The 17,662-nt window shown below is 43.7% G+C and overlaps 1 protein-coding gene across 1 annotated transcript in view; it reads left to right on the forward strand.

The window, feature by feature from the left end:
• The first annotated feature begins 8,786 nt into the window (after nt 1-8,786).
• Nucleotides 8,787-17,662, forward strand: part of LOC120915459 (probable pleckstrin homology domain-containing family N member 1) — a 113,019-nt gene continuing 104,143 nt past the window's right edge. Inside the window, exon 1 of the mRNA XM_040325995.1 lies at nt 8,787-9,412. Coding sequence (XP_040181929.1) covers nt 9,327-9,412 — 86 coding nt within the window. The 5' untranslated portion in view covers nt 8,787-9,326. The remainder of the gene's footprint in view (nt 9,413-17,662) is intronic.

Raw genomic sequence — 17,662 nt, forward strand, 5'->3', positions numbered from 1 at the left:
TCAGACTCGGCTTTTACATTTAAACATTTGAAATACTGTACCGGTTCACTTTAGGTGTTCATTTTGACTTTCTGTTAATGATTTGCTGCAGTGAGGAAATGGGTAATATTCAAATTTTCCTTTGTGAACTGTATATATTGTATATTTATAAATACATATATTTCTGTACCAAAATGTTTACTCATGGGTGTTCTCAATTATTAAAAAGATTTAATATATTTTGCAGCCGCCATCAGAAATTATTGGGCCCCTTACACAGCTTCAGGCATGGGTCCCCTGGAGCAGAGAACCGGGGGGAAAGGGGGTGCTGCTGCCTGAAATTGAGAAGCGGGGGGCTCTTTACAAAAAAAGGAAGAAATAAAGAAAAATATATATAAAAAGGTGGGTAGCCATCTGGGGCCCTGGGGACCTCTGGGCCCTTACAAAAATAATAATAGTAAATATATAAATATATATATATATATATATATATATATATAAATGTAAAAATAAAAGAAATAAAAAAATATATAAAAAAAAAGTTTTTTTTAATAAAAAAAAAGGGGGTTGTTATCCAGGACCCTGGGGACCTCCGGACCTCTAAAAAAAAAAAAAAAAAAAAAAAATGGCCCTTTTAATAAAAAATAAAAATATATTAAAAAAATATATATTTTTTTATAAAAAAATAAATAAAAAAAGGGGGGGTTTCCATCTGTGGCCCTGGGGACCTCCGGACCCCTAAAAAAAATTAAAAAAAATTATAGGGGGTTGCCAACCGGCCCCTGGGGACCTCCGGGCCCCTTACAGGTGTACTGCCTGTACCCCCCTGATGGGGGCCCTGCTTACAAGTAAAACTGCCCATACAGTGATAGAAATTTGGCTGATTAAATATGAACCTGTCACATTTTAGACAGTGTGTGGCAGTCCCTGCCTGACAGAAGTCGATCATTGATTGACTTCTGTTGAAGGGACATGTTGGAAAACTTTTCTGGATCAATGGCTACTTGGGTGGAGCTGTCCGGACACAATATCCTGGCGGAATGGAGGGGGGGTCATAGGACTGCTCCGTCCAAGTTGTTTGTGTGGACAGAGCCCTTTAAAAAAAAAATTTCATCTTAAGGCAAGCCATAGATTATGGTATTTTCTTTCTTTCCATCATGGGTTAAAGGAAAGAAAATTGCTTGATTCCTCCATTAACACAGACAGCATTGATAGTGGAATCCCTCCCACTGTGCTATTGTATTCTGACAGCGAGAGGTTTCCCCACCATGAGAATACAATGACTGCTAGCAGCAATAGCCACTGGCAGTGATCGCACAAGAATAACCTGACAGGCTGGTTGTACTTAAGTCACTCAATGGATCAACTTCATTGCAATCAGCCTGCCCATAGATGCATCGAAATTCGGCCAGTTCCTGCTGAACCGGAAACATTTTGATCTGTATATGGCAGGCCTAAGGATGAGTTAAGGTTTGGGTCGTCACGTGATAGCATGCCATTGGTTCAATCAGCTGTGACCAAGGGAATTCCTTGCCTTGCAGCCACATGTAACACAGGGGGTGGGGATGCTGGTAACATCATTTACTAATATAGCAACATAACCAAAGTTGGACAATGTTATTGACCAAATATAGCCATGTGACCATATTAGGTCAATGATGTCACCAGCATCCCCACCCCTTTGTTGCATGCGGCTGTGGGTTTGGGAATTCCCTGGCTATAGCTGATTGGAAGAAAAGATGATCCGCACTCCGGTCGTTGCTCTTACAAATTTATAGTGTTTATTAACCACTTAAGACCCGGACCAATATGCAGGTAAACAGGGCCGCCATCAGAGGGGTACAGGCAGTCCCCAGGGGCCCGGATGGCAACCCCCTTTTTTTTTAGGGGTCCGGAGGTCCCCAGGGGCCCGGAGGCCCACAGGGCTCCAGATGGCAACTCCCCTTGTTTTTATTTATTTTTTATAAAAAAAAATATATTTTTTTAATATATTTTTATTTTAGTTTTTATTAAAGGGACATTTTTTTTGGAGGTCCCCAGGGGCCCGAAGGCCCCCAGGGCCCCGGATGGCAACCCCCCCTTTTTTTATAAAAAAAAAATATTTTTTCTAATATATTTTTATTTTATTTTTTATTAAAGGGCTAATTTTTTTTTTTTTAGGGGTACGGGGGTCCCCAGTGCCCCGGATGGCAACCCCCTTTTTAAAAAAATTTTTTATATTGTTTTATTTATTTTTTTGTCTTTTTGTTCTTTTTTTTTAATATATATATATCAGAGGGCCCCATGTGGAAAACCCCCCCTTTTTTTTATAAATGTTTATTTTTTTATTTTTGTTTATATATTTATTTTTTTATTTAAGGGCCCAGAGGTCCCCAGGTCCCTGGATGGCAACCCCCCCCCTTTTTTTTATATATAAATGTTTATTTTTATTTTTTTTATATATTTATTTTTTATTAAAGAGCCCTGAGGTTTCTTTTTTTTATTTTTATTAAAGGGCCCAGAGGTCCCGGATGGCAACCCCCCTTTTTTGTCATTTCTTTTTATAAAAAAAATACTAATAATTTGTATATAATTATATATAGATTTTTTATTAAAGGGCCCAGAGGTCCCCAGGGCCCCGGGTGGCTACCCCCCTTTTTTTATATATATTTTTCTTTATTTCTTCTTTTTTTTGTAAAGGGCTCCCCGCTTCTCAATTCACGGCAGCCCCCCCCCGCTCAATTTCGGACGGCAGTAATAAATATTCCCCAAAAATATATAAAAAAAAGTTTTTTTTCCCTAACAGCCACAACATTCAAGGTAAGCTGCAATATATAATTTTTTTGGTTTTGGATATGCTTTAAATTACTTGAACCACACTGTACTTTGGTGGTACCTTCTTGAACTGTTTACAATTAGGGATAGGCCTGATGTTCGACTCGAACATTGTGCAGTGTTCGTGGCAAATTCGAGAGCCGCGGAACACCGTTAGAGTCTATGGAACACTAACATGAGAAACCAAAAGTGCTAATTTTAAAGGCTTATATGCAAGTTATTGTCATAAAAAGTGTTTGAGGACCTGGGTCCTGCCCCACGGGACATGTATCAATGCAAAAAAAAGTTTTAAAAACGTCTTTTTTCGGGAGCAGTGATTTTAATAATGCCTAAAGTGAAACAATAAAAATATTCCTTTAAATATTGTTCCTGGGGGGTGTCTATAGTATGCCTGTAAAGTGGCGCATTTTCCTGTGTTTAGAACAGTCCCGCAGTAAAATTACATTTTTAAAGGAAAAAAAGTAATTTAAAACTGTTCGCGGCTGTAATGAATTACCAGGTCCCAGCAATATAGATAAAACTCATTGAAAAAAATGGACCAAATTCTTTTTTTAAATTGTGCCCTTCAGGTCTGGTATGGACATTAAGGGAAACCCTGCACCAATTTTTTTTAAAAAAATGGCGTGGGGTCCCCCCAAAAATCCATACCAGACCCTTATCTGAGCACGCAACCTGGAAGGCCACAGGAAAAGAGGGGGGACGAGAGAGGGCCCCTCTCCTGAATTATACCAGGCCACATGCCCTCAACATGGGGAGGGTACATGGGGAGGGTGCTTTGGGGTCTGGCCCCCAAAGCACCATGTCCCCATGTTGATGGGGACAAAGGTCTCATCCCCACAACCCTTGCCCGGGGGTTGTGGGGGTCTGCGGGCGGGGGGCTTATTGAAATCTGGAATCCCCCTTTAACAAGGGGACCCCAGATCCCACCCCCCCCCCCTATTTGAATTGGTAACAGGTACATTGTACCCCCTATCAATTCACAAAACAAATGGTAAAAAATTGTAAAAAAGACAAGAGACAGCTTGGGACAATTCCTTTAAAAAAAAATAACAATGTTCAGCGATGTAAATCCACGGACCAAAAAAGAAAAAAAAAAGCCGCAACAGTTCCGCCTCTATGGGAGGCTCCCGCTGAGTGACGCTTCTCCCACCGGTGACAACTGTTATATAGCTGAAGGCGGGTCAATCCGGTGACGTAAATGGGTGTCCCCGCCCCCTCTGATGCCATGGCGGTTTTTAAATTTTTTTTTGCATTGATACATGTCCCCTGGGGCAGGACTCAGGTCCACAAACACTTTTTATGGCAATAACTTGCATATAAGCCTTTAAAATTAGCACTTTTGATTTTTCATGTTCGTGTCCCATAGACTTTAACGGTGTTCAAACAAATTTTTAGCTTGTTTGCAAGTTCTGGTGCGAACCGAACTGGGGGTATTCGGCTTATCCTTATTTACAATAATGAAAATTGTGATAACATTGATATAAATCCTATTTTTTCTGCATTAAGCAAGCCAACAATATTTATAATATTGATCATATCTTAACAGATATGTAATTTTTTCTATTAATAAAAAAAAATTACTTTTACAAAATTGTATTCATTTGTATTGTGTAAAATGTTCACCAAGGATAAGACCTTCTTCACAGGGCCGTTTAGCCACACACATTGATTTCCTGCAGCAAGAACCAGCAGATTCTTGTAGATGGAATGACCGATGCATGTGAATAGTGGCGGCCACTTAGCCTATATACAAAGGGCAGGATTCAGCAAGAATTTACGCCGGCGTATCTACGAAGCTGCGCCGGCGTATCTTCTTTCTGTATTCAGAAAGCAAGATACGCCAAAATTAGGCTAAGATCCGACTGGCGGAAGTCTCTTACGCCGTCGTATCTTAGGGTGCATATTTACGCTGGCCGTCGTTTTCGGCGTAGAATATGCAAATTACCTAGATACGCTGATTCACAAACGTACGTGCGCCCGGCGGAATTTTTTTACGTCGTTTGCGTAAGGCTTTTCCGGCGTAACGTTGCTCCTGCTTCTGTGAGGCGTATGCAATGTTAAGTATGGACGTCGTTCCTGCGTCGAATTTTGAATTTACGAATGGACGTAATTTACGTTCACGTCGAAACCAATACGTCCTTGCGGCGTACTTTGGAGCAATGCACACTGGGAAAGGTACACGGACGTTTCGTGTTAGTAAAAGACGATTTGCGCTTTTTTGTCTGTTACAGCGTGATGAATGTGCTTACTCCAGTACGAACGCTAGTTTTACCAGAACGAGCACTCCCGTCTCATAACTTGCTTCTGAGCATGCACGGATTTTTCACGTCGTTAAAGCCCACACATGATCAATTTTTACAACCCGAAAAACAACAACATTAAAAACGTCATGAAAAAATAGAGCATGTTCCAATTTTTTTTTGCCCATTTTTTAGAACCCGAAAAATGCTCTGAAGCCCACACACGATCGTTTTTAATGTCGTGTGTACGCGCCATTAGAGCTTGTAGTCGCTCCTCATAATTGAGGTCGTCCAGTCCCCTTATTAATTTTGTTGCCCTTCTTTGGACTCTCTCCAGTTCCAGCACATCCCTTCTGAGGACTGGTGACCAGAACTGGACATAATACACCAGATGAGGCCGGAACAGAGTTTTATAAAGTGGCAGGATTATAGTTTTATCCCTGCAGTATATCCCCTTTTATATTCATGCTAATATTCTGCCGGCTTTGGTTGCTGTAGCTTGACATTGCATGCTATTGTTCGGTCTGTCATCTACTAGGACCCCCAGATCTTCCTCCATCCTTCCTCCATCCTTTAATTTCCCCAGAGATTCTCCCCCTAGTGAGTAGTTTGCATTTATGTTTTTTGCCCCCAAGTGCATTACTTTAAATTTTTCCTTGTTAAACCTCATTTGCCATGCATTTGCCCACCCCATTATTTTGTTCAGGTCTTTCTGGAAAATTTCTATATCCTGATGTGAAGTTATTGCCCTGCTTATTTTTGTGTCATCTGCAAAAACTGAGATTGATCTATTTATCCCATCCTCTATATCAGTGGTCATCAACCCTGTCCTCAGGGCCCACTTTTCTTGGAAAATCCGGACGTGTGTACGAGGCATTACAGGCCAGGTTTTATGTCTTACCTTGGGGAGATGTAGACTAGAATACTGCAATGACTGAGCAGCAAATGATATCACCTGTGATGTATTTCAGTTATCTTGCAAACCTGGCCTGTTAGTGGGCCCTTTATGAATAAATTAAAAATAATTGGTCCCGAGACAGAACTTTGGGGTACCCCACTTACCACTCCAGACTCCATAAAAGTCAAGGTATATAAAGTATTATATTTACTGTACTAGCCCTCTGGATTGGTATCAGGATAAGCCTGCACCCCATGTTCTGGGATATACTTTCACCTCTACTTTGAGCAGTGCCAAAAGCAATCTAACAGGTCGCATCCCCACTGCATCTCATACCCCCATAACCCTTGTAGCGCCCTGCTCCTGTTGAACAGCTTTAAATTTAGTGGGGGTCTGGGGCCGGGCTGTTATTTGGCTCAGACCCGAGTGATTAAGGGCAATTTAGCCTCTGTTCCAGCCATGACTGTGCTGAAAGTATCCACCATTGCTCGCCTGGGGGTGTCGTTACCACCCCAGGCCAAGGGTGGCAGCAGCAAGGTCAAGGTGTATTGAGTGTCCCCCTCGGCAGCGAATCAGTGGAAGTGGTCGCCCCGCTGTGCATGCTGGTGAGGGGTACTTAAGGGACAGACGCCATTGGTGCGGGGTCCGTCCGTGAGTGCCTCGTGGCCCCCCTGGCCTGAGGTGCGCGTTCTGAATCCTGGTTCCGGGACCACGTTGGCCAGGGGGCGCGGCTTTGTTTGGTGGGCCCTGTTGTCTGGCTGGGGCCTGTACTGCAAAGGTAATCCTGTGCTGTCCGTCCTGCGGGAGGAAGCCACTTGATGAAGGAAGCCAGGGGAGGACCTATCCTGATAAGGACCATGCAAGAGGCTGGTACCTAGGGAGAAGGCCTGGAAACTTCATTGAAGGATGCACCATACACCGAGAGGCCTGACAGTGTTGCCTGTTGGATCTAAAAGTTCTAAAGAAACAAAGCTAAAGAGATCCGGGTGCTGAATCCTGTGGCAGGGGATTCCAGACCAAAGTGTCCTCATTAACCACTTGCCGACCTCCTCATGTAGATATACGTCAGCAGAATGGCACGGACAGGCACATGTACGTACCGGTACGTCCTCTGCTTGACGTGGGTCGGGGGTCCGATCGGGACCCCCCCGGTACATGCGGCGGTCGGTAAGCCTCGGGGAGCGATCCGGGACGACGGCGCGGCTATTCGTTTATAGCCGCCCCGTCGCGATCGCTCCCCGGAGCTGAAGAACGGGGAGAGCCGTATGTAAACACGGCTTCCCCGTGCTTCACTATGGCGGCGCATCGATCGAGTGATCCCTTTTATTAGGGAGACTCGATCGATGATGTCAGTCCTACAGCCACACCCCCCTACAGTTGTAAACACACACTAGGTGAACACTAAATCCTACAGCGCCCCCTGTGGTTAACTCCCAAACTGCAACTGTCATTTTCACAATAAACAATGCAATTTAAATGCATTTTTTGCTGTGAAAATGACAATGGTCCCAAAAATGTGTCAAAATTGTCCGAAGTGTCCGCCATAATGTCGCAGTCATGAAAAAAAACGCTGATCGCCGCCATTAGTAGTAAAAAAAATGCAAAAAATGCAATAAAACTATCCCCTATTTTGTAAACGCTATAAATTTTGCGCAAACCAACCGATAAACGATTATTGCGTTTTTTTTTTACCAAAAATAGGTAGAAGAATACGTATCGGCCTAAACTGAGGAAAAAAATTCATTTATATATGTTTTTGGGGGATATTTATTATAGCAAAAAGTAAAAAATATTGCATTTTTTTCAAAATTGTCCCTCTATTTTTGTTTATAGTGCAAAAAATAAAAACCGCAGAGGTGATCAAATACCACCAAAAGAAAGCTCTATTTGTGGGGAAAAAAAGGACGCCAATTTTGTTTGGGAGCCACATCACACGACCGCGCAATTGTCTGTTAAAGCGACGCAGTCCCGAACTGTAAAAACCCCTTGGGTCTTTAGGCAGCATATTGGTCCGGTCCTTAAGTGGTTAAGGATGAGCTCCGGCATGTTCGCATAGAACACGTGCAGAGCCCGCCAGGAAGTCGGCACCCGCGCTGCGCTAATCACAGCCAGGCAGACATTTACCGATCTCTGCAGCCGAGCATCGGACAATGTCTGCCTGGCTGTGATTAGCGCAGCGCGGGTGCCGACTTCCTGGCGGGCTCTGCACGTGTTCTATGCGAACACGCCGGAGCTCATCCTTACTCCTCATAAAGGAAGGTCTGTGGCAGAGACTGTACTTTACTTTGTGCGCCATCCCAGCTTCTAGGCCAGTGAAAGGGACCTATCTGGGTGAGCAATACCCACTCTGGCTAGAGTGGCGACCAGAACTGTTTGCTGGAAGCAGGAGTGTTTCCTTATTTGTGACTATGCACCTGAACCTACCTACCCTTCCACTTCTTTACTTCTTTTCTACTAAAGTTCTGCAAAATAAATCCAAGTGCATTGTGTGGACATTGAAATTCTTCGGACTCTCCTTTCACCCTGGACGGCGAGAATATAGAGGTAACGTGCCACCCAAAATATAACCAGCAGCTCCCGCGGTGGGGGGCGGGGGGGGGGGGGGAGGGGTAGTGCTACACCCTTGTAACTTTTATCCATTATAATTAGAATTCTTTCTCTCAACAGCCCGTGTTTTCAGGTTACTGATCTCCGGACTGTTCCTCGTCTTTTTCCTGTTAGACAGACTGTTCCGGTTGATTTGTGATCTGTAATGCGATTACTTGTGTACGGTAATAGATTTCCCCTCCCATACTGAAAAAAAAAAAGGGCAGGGAGCTAGGAAATACCTGGCTGTGGACAGAATTGGACTTGTAAGAGTTTTTCCTACGTGTCACTCTTGTCCTGATAACGTTGAAGATTTTCTGCCTGCCAAGTCCATGTATTATAAAGTTCACCGGAATGCCTCCTTTTGCTGGAACTTCTTCGCAATGCTCTACAATAGGGGACGGTGACAGCAAGTGTCACTTGTAATTAAGGCCTGGCATCTTGGACTGGTATAATAAGGGTTAAGGTCCTTTCACTTTTTTTCCTTTGTCAGTCTTTTCTCCTACTCTCACCCGGCCTGTAAGCTCTTTTCTTTTTGTGAAATTGAGAAACTTGCTGAGCCTCCCCCCCTCCCCCCCTCAGGTCATCTCATTCTACAGGAAAAAGAAACAAGCTTGAATCGAACAGGAAGCTCTCTCTATTTCACGCTGCCGGTTTGTAGAATTTTTCTAGCATATTGTCTGTATCCAGCTCCAGTCCTGATCTGTAGGAGGAAGGATGTGGGAGGCCATCCCAGCTCCCTACATCTCTCTGGCTGCCTCCTAGGAGCCGTACTGCTCAGTAGGTTGGAATGACACCCATGTCCTAGGATGGGCTGCTGCAGTGTGACCGCCAGGGGCTCAAACACCAGCAATGATGGCCACGAAGAGGTGGAACTGCTCAAGAGAGACAACCGGTAAGCTTTTGCTATTATAATAATGCTTGATTAAATCGAAAAAAGCATAGCAAGTGTAATGCCGCGTACACACGATCATTTTTCGGCATGAAAAAAAAAAAAAAAGTTTTTCGGCATGTAGAAAAAACGAAGTTTTTCGGCATGTAGAAAAAAACGAAGTTTTTCCAACTTCATCAATAAAAAAAACGTTGCCCACACACCGTCGTTTAAAAAAAATGCTCTAGCAAAGCGCGGTGACGTACAACACGTACAACGGCACTATAAAGGGGAAGTTCCATGCGGATGGCGCCACCCTTTGGGCTGCTTTAGCTGATTCCTTGTTAGTAAAAGACGATTCGCGCTTTTCTGTCTGTTACAGCTCGATGAATGTGCTTACTCCATTATGAATGGTAGTTTTACCAGAACGAGCGCTCCCGTCTCATAACTTGCTTCTGAGCATGTGCAGGTTTTTAACGTCGTTTTAGCCCACACACGATAATTTTTTACAACCCGAAAAACAACATTGTTTAAAACGTTGTTAAAAAATGCAGCATGTTCGAATTTTTTTTTTGTCGTTTTTCAGAACCCGAAAAATGATGTGAAGCCCACACACGATCATATTAAATGACATTTTTTAAAAACTACGTTTTTTTCATGCCGAAAAATGATCGTGTGTACGCGGCATAAGGGTGTTCTAAAAATGTTTAAATTGTTTGATCACTTTGGGCCATATTCTGAGTAAAGTTACGATGGAGTATCTCAGGAAACTCTGTCGTATCTCTCTTTTTTGGCCAGTGTATCTATGCGAGTGATTCTTGGAATCATTTTCGCATAGATACGCTGAAGATCCGACATGTGTAAGTCACTTACACTGTCGGATCTTAAATGTAATTACTCCGCCAGCCGCTAGGTGGCGTTTACGTTCAGGTCTCATTTGTTTATGCAAATGAGCCTGATACGCCGATTCCCGAACGAATTTGCGTCGCGTAACCGTCGCTTACGTCGTTTGCGTAGGAGTAAGGTTACCCCTGCTATATGAGGGGTAACCTTACGCCAGTCCCATGTAGGCCATGTTAAGTATGGCGTCGGGTCCGCGTCGTGTTTTCCCGTCGGGTACGTCGTTTTATTAAGTCGTTCTTGCATACGACTTTACGTCAATGACGCACATGTCGGCGTCATTGACGTTTTACGCCGAGAACTGGAGCATGGGCACTGGGCTATTTTAAGCCCGGCACATGCGCAGTTCGTTAGAACCGGGGGCGCGCTTAATTTAAAAAGAAGCCTCCCCCTTGGAGATACGCGGGGATACGCCGGGCCAAATACACTCCGCTGCCCCAAACTACGGAGCAAGTGTTGGGGAATACAGCACTTGCTCCTGTAGGTTGGGGCGGCAGAGTGTAAATGGCTTACGCGCCGCCCGCCGGAAATCTACGAGAATATGACCCTTTGTACTTGTATTTACTCCAGGATTAAAAGCAGGACTAAAGACCGAAAAGAAAATGCAGTTTATTTTACAGCAACATATTCGTTTCGGAGAACAATATGCGGGTTGCTATTGCTGATCTTTTCCTGAAAGTGACAGCTGCCCGTCTATTACTGGTGTCAGTACTGCTCAAGTCATCGAGCAACAACATTAGACAGCAAGTGAAGGCAGACTGGAGTCAAAGTGGTTGTATAGTCCATTTTGGTACTTTTACCGACAGGTAAGCCTATAATAAGGCTTAACAGTAGGTAAAAAAAAATCTCCTAAACCTTTACGGTTTAGGATATATTCCCCTCGCAATGAGCCGCTGATTGCAGCATCGCATGCGCACAGGGGATTCTCAGCTGAAGGCCCGGCAGACGCCGGACCTTGCGCGGGAGTGACATCGCGGCTCCAACCACTCACAGCGCTGGAGCTGCGATACCCGTAAGATAAAGCGTTCTAAGGTAAGTATTTCACAATGAGCTAGTATGCGGTGCATGCTAGCTCATTATGCCTTTTGCCTTACAGGTGACTAAAAAAAGAAAAACTTTTGGGACTATACAACCGCTTTAACCCTCCTGGCGGTATTCCCGAGCGTGACTCAGGGTGGATTTTTTGTGCCAAAATCGGTAACCCAGAGTCATGCTCGGGGTAGCTATGCAGAGCCTGCAGCGCGCGCTGGCTTACCTTGTTCCTGGATCCAGCGATGCCACCGCGCGGTGTGAGCGAGCGGGACCTTGCTCGATTCACACAGCGTCCTCCTGTGCCGCCAATCTCCGTTCCCTGCGACGTTACGACGCACGGGGGCGGAGATCGGCGCCAAATTCAAAAAGGTAAACAAACACATTACATACAGTATACTGTAATCTTATAGATTACAGTACTGTATGTAAAAAATACACACACCCCTTGTCCCTAGTGGTCTGCCCAGTGTCCTACATGTACTTTTATATAATAAAAACTGTTCATTCTGCCTGGAAACTGTAGATTGTCCATAGCAACCAAAAGTGTCCCTTTATGTCAAAAGTGGTTTTAGAGCAGCTAGAAAACAGCGATAATAAATTATAATCACTTGCAGAATTGTGCGATATCGATTTGTGGGGAAATTCGTCATAAAAAAATAAAAGTAATGACAGCGACAATTCTGCAACTGAGCAAATTTCAGTGATTTTGAGTTGATTACATTATTGAATCATTTTTATTATAATTATATTATTATTTGTTATAATTATTTATTATATTATAATTTATAATTTTGTTTTTTTTAAAATGTCATACCCGGGATGCCTACTAGACTCTTGTTTGGTCAGATTTAAGTGAGTTATTCCTAAGAATTACAGACCTACAGTATAAAACGCCAAATTTCCATGCAAAATAATGGTACCGCTTTCAGCATCTTTTTTCTGAAATAATCATACCGCCAGGGAGGTTAAGTCATCAGATCTGCATACTTGCTTTAGGACAGTGACTCTGAAAGAAATGCACCAATCTTTCTTAGCAGGAGGTTGGTAATGGCAGCCTACACATTTTTCTCAGTACAGTTTCCCTTTAAAGCCTCGTACACACGGTCGGTCCATCCGATGAGAACGGTCCGAAGGACTGTTGTCCTAGGTTAACCGATGAAGCTGACTGATGGTCCGTCGCGCCTACACACCATCAGTTAAGAAACCGATCGTGTCAGAACGCGGTGACGTAAAACACAATGTCGTGCTGAAAAAAAGTTCAATGCTTCCAAGCATGCGTCGACTTGATTCTGAGCATGCGCAGGTTTTTAACCGATGCTTTTGCATACTAACGATCGGTTTTGACCTATCGGTTAGGCGTCCATCGGTTAAATTTTAAAGCAAGTTCTCATTTTTTTGACCGAAGGTTAAATAACCTATGGGGCCTACACATGATTCGTTTGGACTGATGAAAACGGTCCTTCAGACCATTCTCCTCTGGCGATCCTATCGTGTGTACGAGGCCTAAGAAAGTATGTTACCAAAAATCAATCTCTTATTACAGGAGATACTTGTAATCTGAATTAAAATCTCTGTGCAGACTTGTGTTAAAAAAGAAAGAGCAAGCATTATTTTAAATGTTCTATCAAAGTGATTCTAAAATCTTAAAGTGGATGTAAACCCGATTCATGAAATTTGAGCTGGGCACATAAATATATATATATATCTGTAGTGTTTTCTTATCTCTCTTCAAAACACTGAGTCCCATAGCTGTCTCCTGCTCCATTCTTCCGTTATCAGCCTGATAATTTCAGGGCCCCGGATGGCAACCCCCCTTTTTTTATATATAAAAAAAAAAACATTTTATATATTTTTTTATTTATATATATATATATATATATATATATATATATATATATATATATATATTATTATTATTAAAGGGCACAGAGGTCCCCAGGACCCCCGAATGGCAACCCCCCTTTTTTATATTTTTGTTTTACATTTTTATATATATATATATATATATATATATATATATATATATATATATATATATATATATATATATATATATTTTTTTTTTATATACTTTTTTTTTATTAAAGGGCTCAGAGGTCCCCATGTGGCAACCCCCCCTTTTTTTATAAATGTTTATTTTTTAATTTTTGTTTATATTTTTGATTGATTTTATTATTATTAAAAGGCCCAGAGGTCCCCAGTGCCCCAGATGGCAACTCCCCATTTTTTTATGTATTTTTTATAAATGTTTATTTTTTTATTTATTTTTTATATATTTTTTTTTTTATTAAAGGGCCCAGAGGTCTCTTTTTTCTTTTTATTAAAGGGCCCTGGATGGCTACCCCCCTTTTTTTATAATTTATTTTATATATATATTTTTTTCTTTATTTCTTCTTTTTTTTGTAAAGGCCCCCCCTGCTTCTCAATTTGTGGCAGCCCCCCCACTTCTCAATTTCAGGCGGCAGCACCCCCCTCCCCCCGGTTCTCTGCTCCAGGGGGCCCATGCCCTGATGGCGGCCCTGCCCAGCCGTCTATAGTTGGAGTGAGAGCATAGACTTGTAATATCAGTTATCTCTGCCAGTCTCTCTCTAGTCTCCAGTCAAACTCGTAGCATTTCTATAGTCTCTGACCATCGTTTTCTGTAGTATGTCTGACAGTCCTCTCGAGCTTTCCATGTACTGCACATTATGTGACCCAAGGGTTGCATTTCAGGCCCTCTATACCTTGTATACCACTGACTGATATATACAGTATATACAAATAGCTTGTATAGTGATTGTGTAATACACTTTAGTAAAACTGTATTTTCCTTTAGGCATCCTGACGGGTGTGTGATCTATCTACATAAAGACGTTGTCATCATCACTAGATAGGGAAGGTCTTGCCTTGGGTCACATTAACTCCAGATTGACTCGCCCTCAAGCATTAGGGTGGCTATACAACTGTAGATTCCTCCTTCCACTCTAACAGCAGAGATGGACTATTCCCCCCCCTGCTGGGCTATTGAATTCTTACAGCTGCTATTGATAGGATGCAGCCACTGTTGGGCTCACCCCTTCATGTTTTCATTTGAAGAATGTCAGCCAGGATGGGGAGGGTCAACAAGGCCCCCCACAAAGCGAGTTCCTCGGGTTCATCAGGAATTGGATTGAATTTGCACAGTGCTGGCCAGCTTTACTCACCTCATATGACCTTGCTGGGCTTTCTAGGGCCCATGTACAACAGCACAGGCAATGTGCCAGGGCGAGGTCATCTAGAGCCCAGGGCAAACATGCCTAATTGTGCCCCCAACAAGTGTAGGATTATGTGTCAACAAAAATCCCCAACCCGACAATTTTCTTTTAGCACTAATCTGCATGCTTACCCCCAAGCATAAATCTCCTCTTCCTCCCAGTACAAATCCGCCCCCTGCTGAAATCCCCCTCCTGGCACAAATTCCCGCCCCCCCCAAAAAAACTTCCCCTCTTAGCACAAATCCTCTACCCCTCAAATCAAACTTCCCCTCTATGCACAAACCCTCCCCCCCACTCCTAGCACAAATCCCCACCCACACAAACTTCCCCTCTATGCACAAACCCTCCCCCCCCACTCCCAGCACAAATCCCCACCCACACAAATTTCCCCTCCTAGCACAAATACGCCCCAATCATCCCTATAAGCACAAATCCCCCCCACTCCTAGCACACATCCCCACCCACACAAATTTCCCCTCCTAGCACAAATGCGCCCCAATCATCCCTATTAGCACAAATCCCGCCTCCCTCCCCCCCACTCCTAGCACAAATCCCCACCCACACAAATTTCCCCTCCTAGCACAAATACGCCCCAATCATCCCTATAAGCACAAATCCCCCCTTATCCCTATAAGCACAAATCCCCCCTCCTCCCCCCACTCCTAGCACAAATACGCCCCAATCATCCCTATAAGCACAAATCCCCCCTTATCCCTATAAGCACAAATCCCCCCTCCTACCCCCACTCCTAGCACAAATGCGCCCCAATCATCCCTATAAGCACAAATCCCCCCTTATCCCTATAAGCACAAATCCCCCCTCCTCCCCCCACTCCTAGCACAAATGCGCCCCAATCATCCCTATAAGCACAAATCCCCCCCCCCCACTCCTAGCGCAAATCCCAACCCACACAAATTTCCCCTCCTAGCACAAATACGCCCCAATTATCCCTATTAGCACAAACCCCCCTCCCCCCCCCACTCCTAGCACAAATCTCCACCCACACACATTTTTCTCTCTGTAACCCATCCAATTTCCCCACCCAACACAAGTTACCTCCCCCAATCTCCTTGTGGTACCACAGTGCTCAGGACAGACGCCCCTCCTGCCCATCCCTTGTCCTGGCCCTGGTCCACCCATGATAGTGGCATACAACTAGAAATTGTTTAGGTATATGTAAAGCCAAAACTTATTTTTTTTCATTTTGCAAAGCAGATCACACACAGGCCCCCTTAGTTGGCTTTCTAATGTTCCATGTGTCCCATTGGGGAGATTTCCCTTTACTTCCTGTTCCAGAGACGCAGCACGGAATTAGAGGAAATCTTTCCAAAGTTAACAGAACAAGTGTCTTCTTTGGAAGATTTCTCATCATCTCCTGTTCCTGTGACAACTTTGCAAATTTGGATGTTCCTTCACTTTCTGTTCAATGGTCACCAGGACAAAAAAAGAGGGTTAATTCCCCCAGCAGGTACACAGACATCCATAACAGCCTACAGACCAATGAGAGCGCCAAACGAATGTTCAATCCAATTTTTTTTTTTATATAATCAGTATTTATTGTTTCAAGAAAAAGGTTGTACAAGAGCGTGTCACAAAGTCAAAATTGTACAAAATGAGACAGTATGTATATAAATCAACTATATCTCCTCCGTACACAGGAAATGTAGGCCAAACAGGTGATAGAATCGAATCTCTTTTTTTGCAACGGAAAAAAATTCTATTGGAAATTCCGTCCGTCTGTATGAAACTCAGATGGAGAAAAAAACACGCATGCTCAGAATCAAGTCGACGCATGCTCGGAAGCATTGAACTTCATTTTTCTCGACTCGTCATACTGTTGTACGTCACTGCGTTCTTGGCGGTCAGAATTTGCTGTCACAGTGTGTATGGAAGACAGTCTAAACTGAGTTCATTCCAACGGAAATTCCAATTGTGTGTACGGGGCATAAGAGTCCAATGTTTTTATTGATAAAATTGAGTCAACGTAATCAATAAAAACCTTATGCCCCGTACACGATCGGAAATTCCGACAGCAAAAGTCAGATGTGAGCTTTTGAACGGAAATTCCAACCGCGTGTATGCTCCATCTGACTTTCCGGCAACAAAGGATTGAGAGCTGGTTCTCCTATCGGAAAATCTGATCGTCTGTAGCAATTCCAACACGCAAAATTCCGACGCATGCTCGGAAACAATTCAACGCATGCTCAGAAGCATTGAACTTCATTTTGTCGGCTTGTCGTAGTGTTGTACGTCACCGTGTTCTTGATGGTCGAAAGTTCAGAGAACTTTTGTGTGACCGTGTGTATGCAAGCCAAGCTTGAGTGGAATTCCATCAGAAAAAACATCCAAGGTTTTAGACTACTGTAAATTTGTTTGGTGCTCTTATGGGGTTGTATGTATGTGGTGTATCTGGGTTCATTCCCTATTTCTAAGGGGTGTCCCCCAGGGGTCAAGTCCTGGGGGAAAAAGTGTGGGAACCCCCACCCAAGATCCACTCCCCCACCAAAGAATAAAAAATAAAATGATACGCTCATAGGCATAATTACTAAATCGCAAGTTCTTTCTAAATCCCGCGATAACTCGCGGCAGACCTCCGCAATGTCTCCTGGGAACAATGACAAAAGCTCCCAGGAGACATTGCGGCATCGAGGAAGTGACGGAATACCCGCACACTACCCGATGAATCCATCTACAGGAAGCGGCCAGTAACATAAAGGATTACTAAGGTTCGCCTGCCCTTGACAGTGACTCAAGCTGGGCATCACCGCTTAGTGAAGGATTGGCTCGGGCGGCTCGGCTGCTCTAGTCCTGCAAAGGGAACTGCGTTCCTGCTGTGAAAAAAGTGCAGGAACTCCGTTCCCACACGTTCCCTGCAGGACTTGAGCCCTGGTGTCCCCATATTGTGGAGCCAGTGTGCCTAGTGACAATTGCAGCAGTGGCGTCACTAGGGTTGGTGTCACCTGGTGCGGTAAAATATGGTGTCACCCCCCCCCCCCCAATAACATTTTTCAAATATTTTTTACCCTACTGTTTGCTCTCTGTTCTCCTTTCTTCCCCTTTTCCCTCTCTCCCTATCCATCTTTCTTGTTCGTTCTATCCCTTCTTCTTT

Source organism: Rana temporaria, chromosome 10, assembly GCF_905171775.1.
Source record: "Rana temporaria chromosome 10, aRanTem1.1, whole genome shotgun sequence".
NCBI lineage: Eukaryota > Metazoa > Chordata > Amphibia > Anura > Ranidae > Rana > Rana temporaria.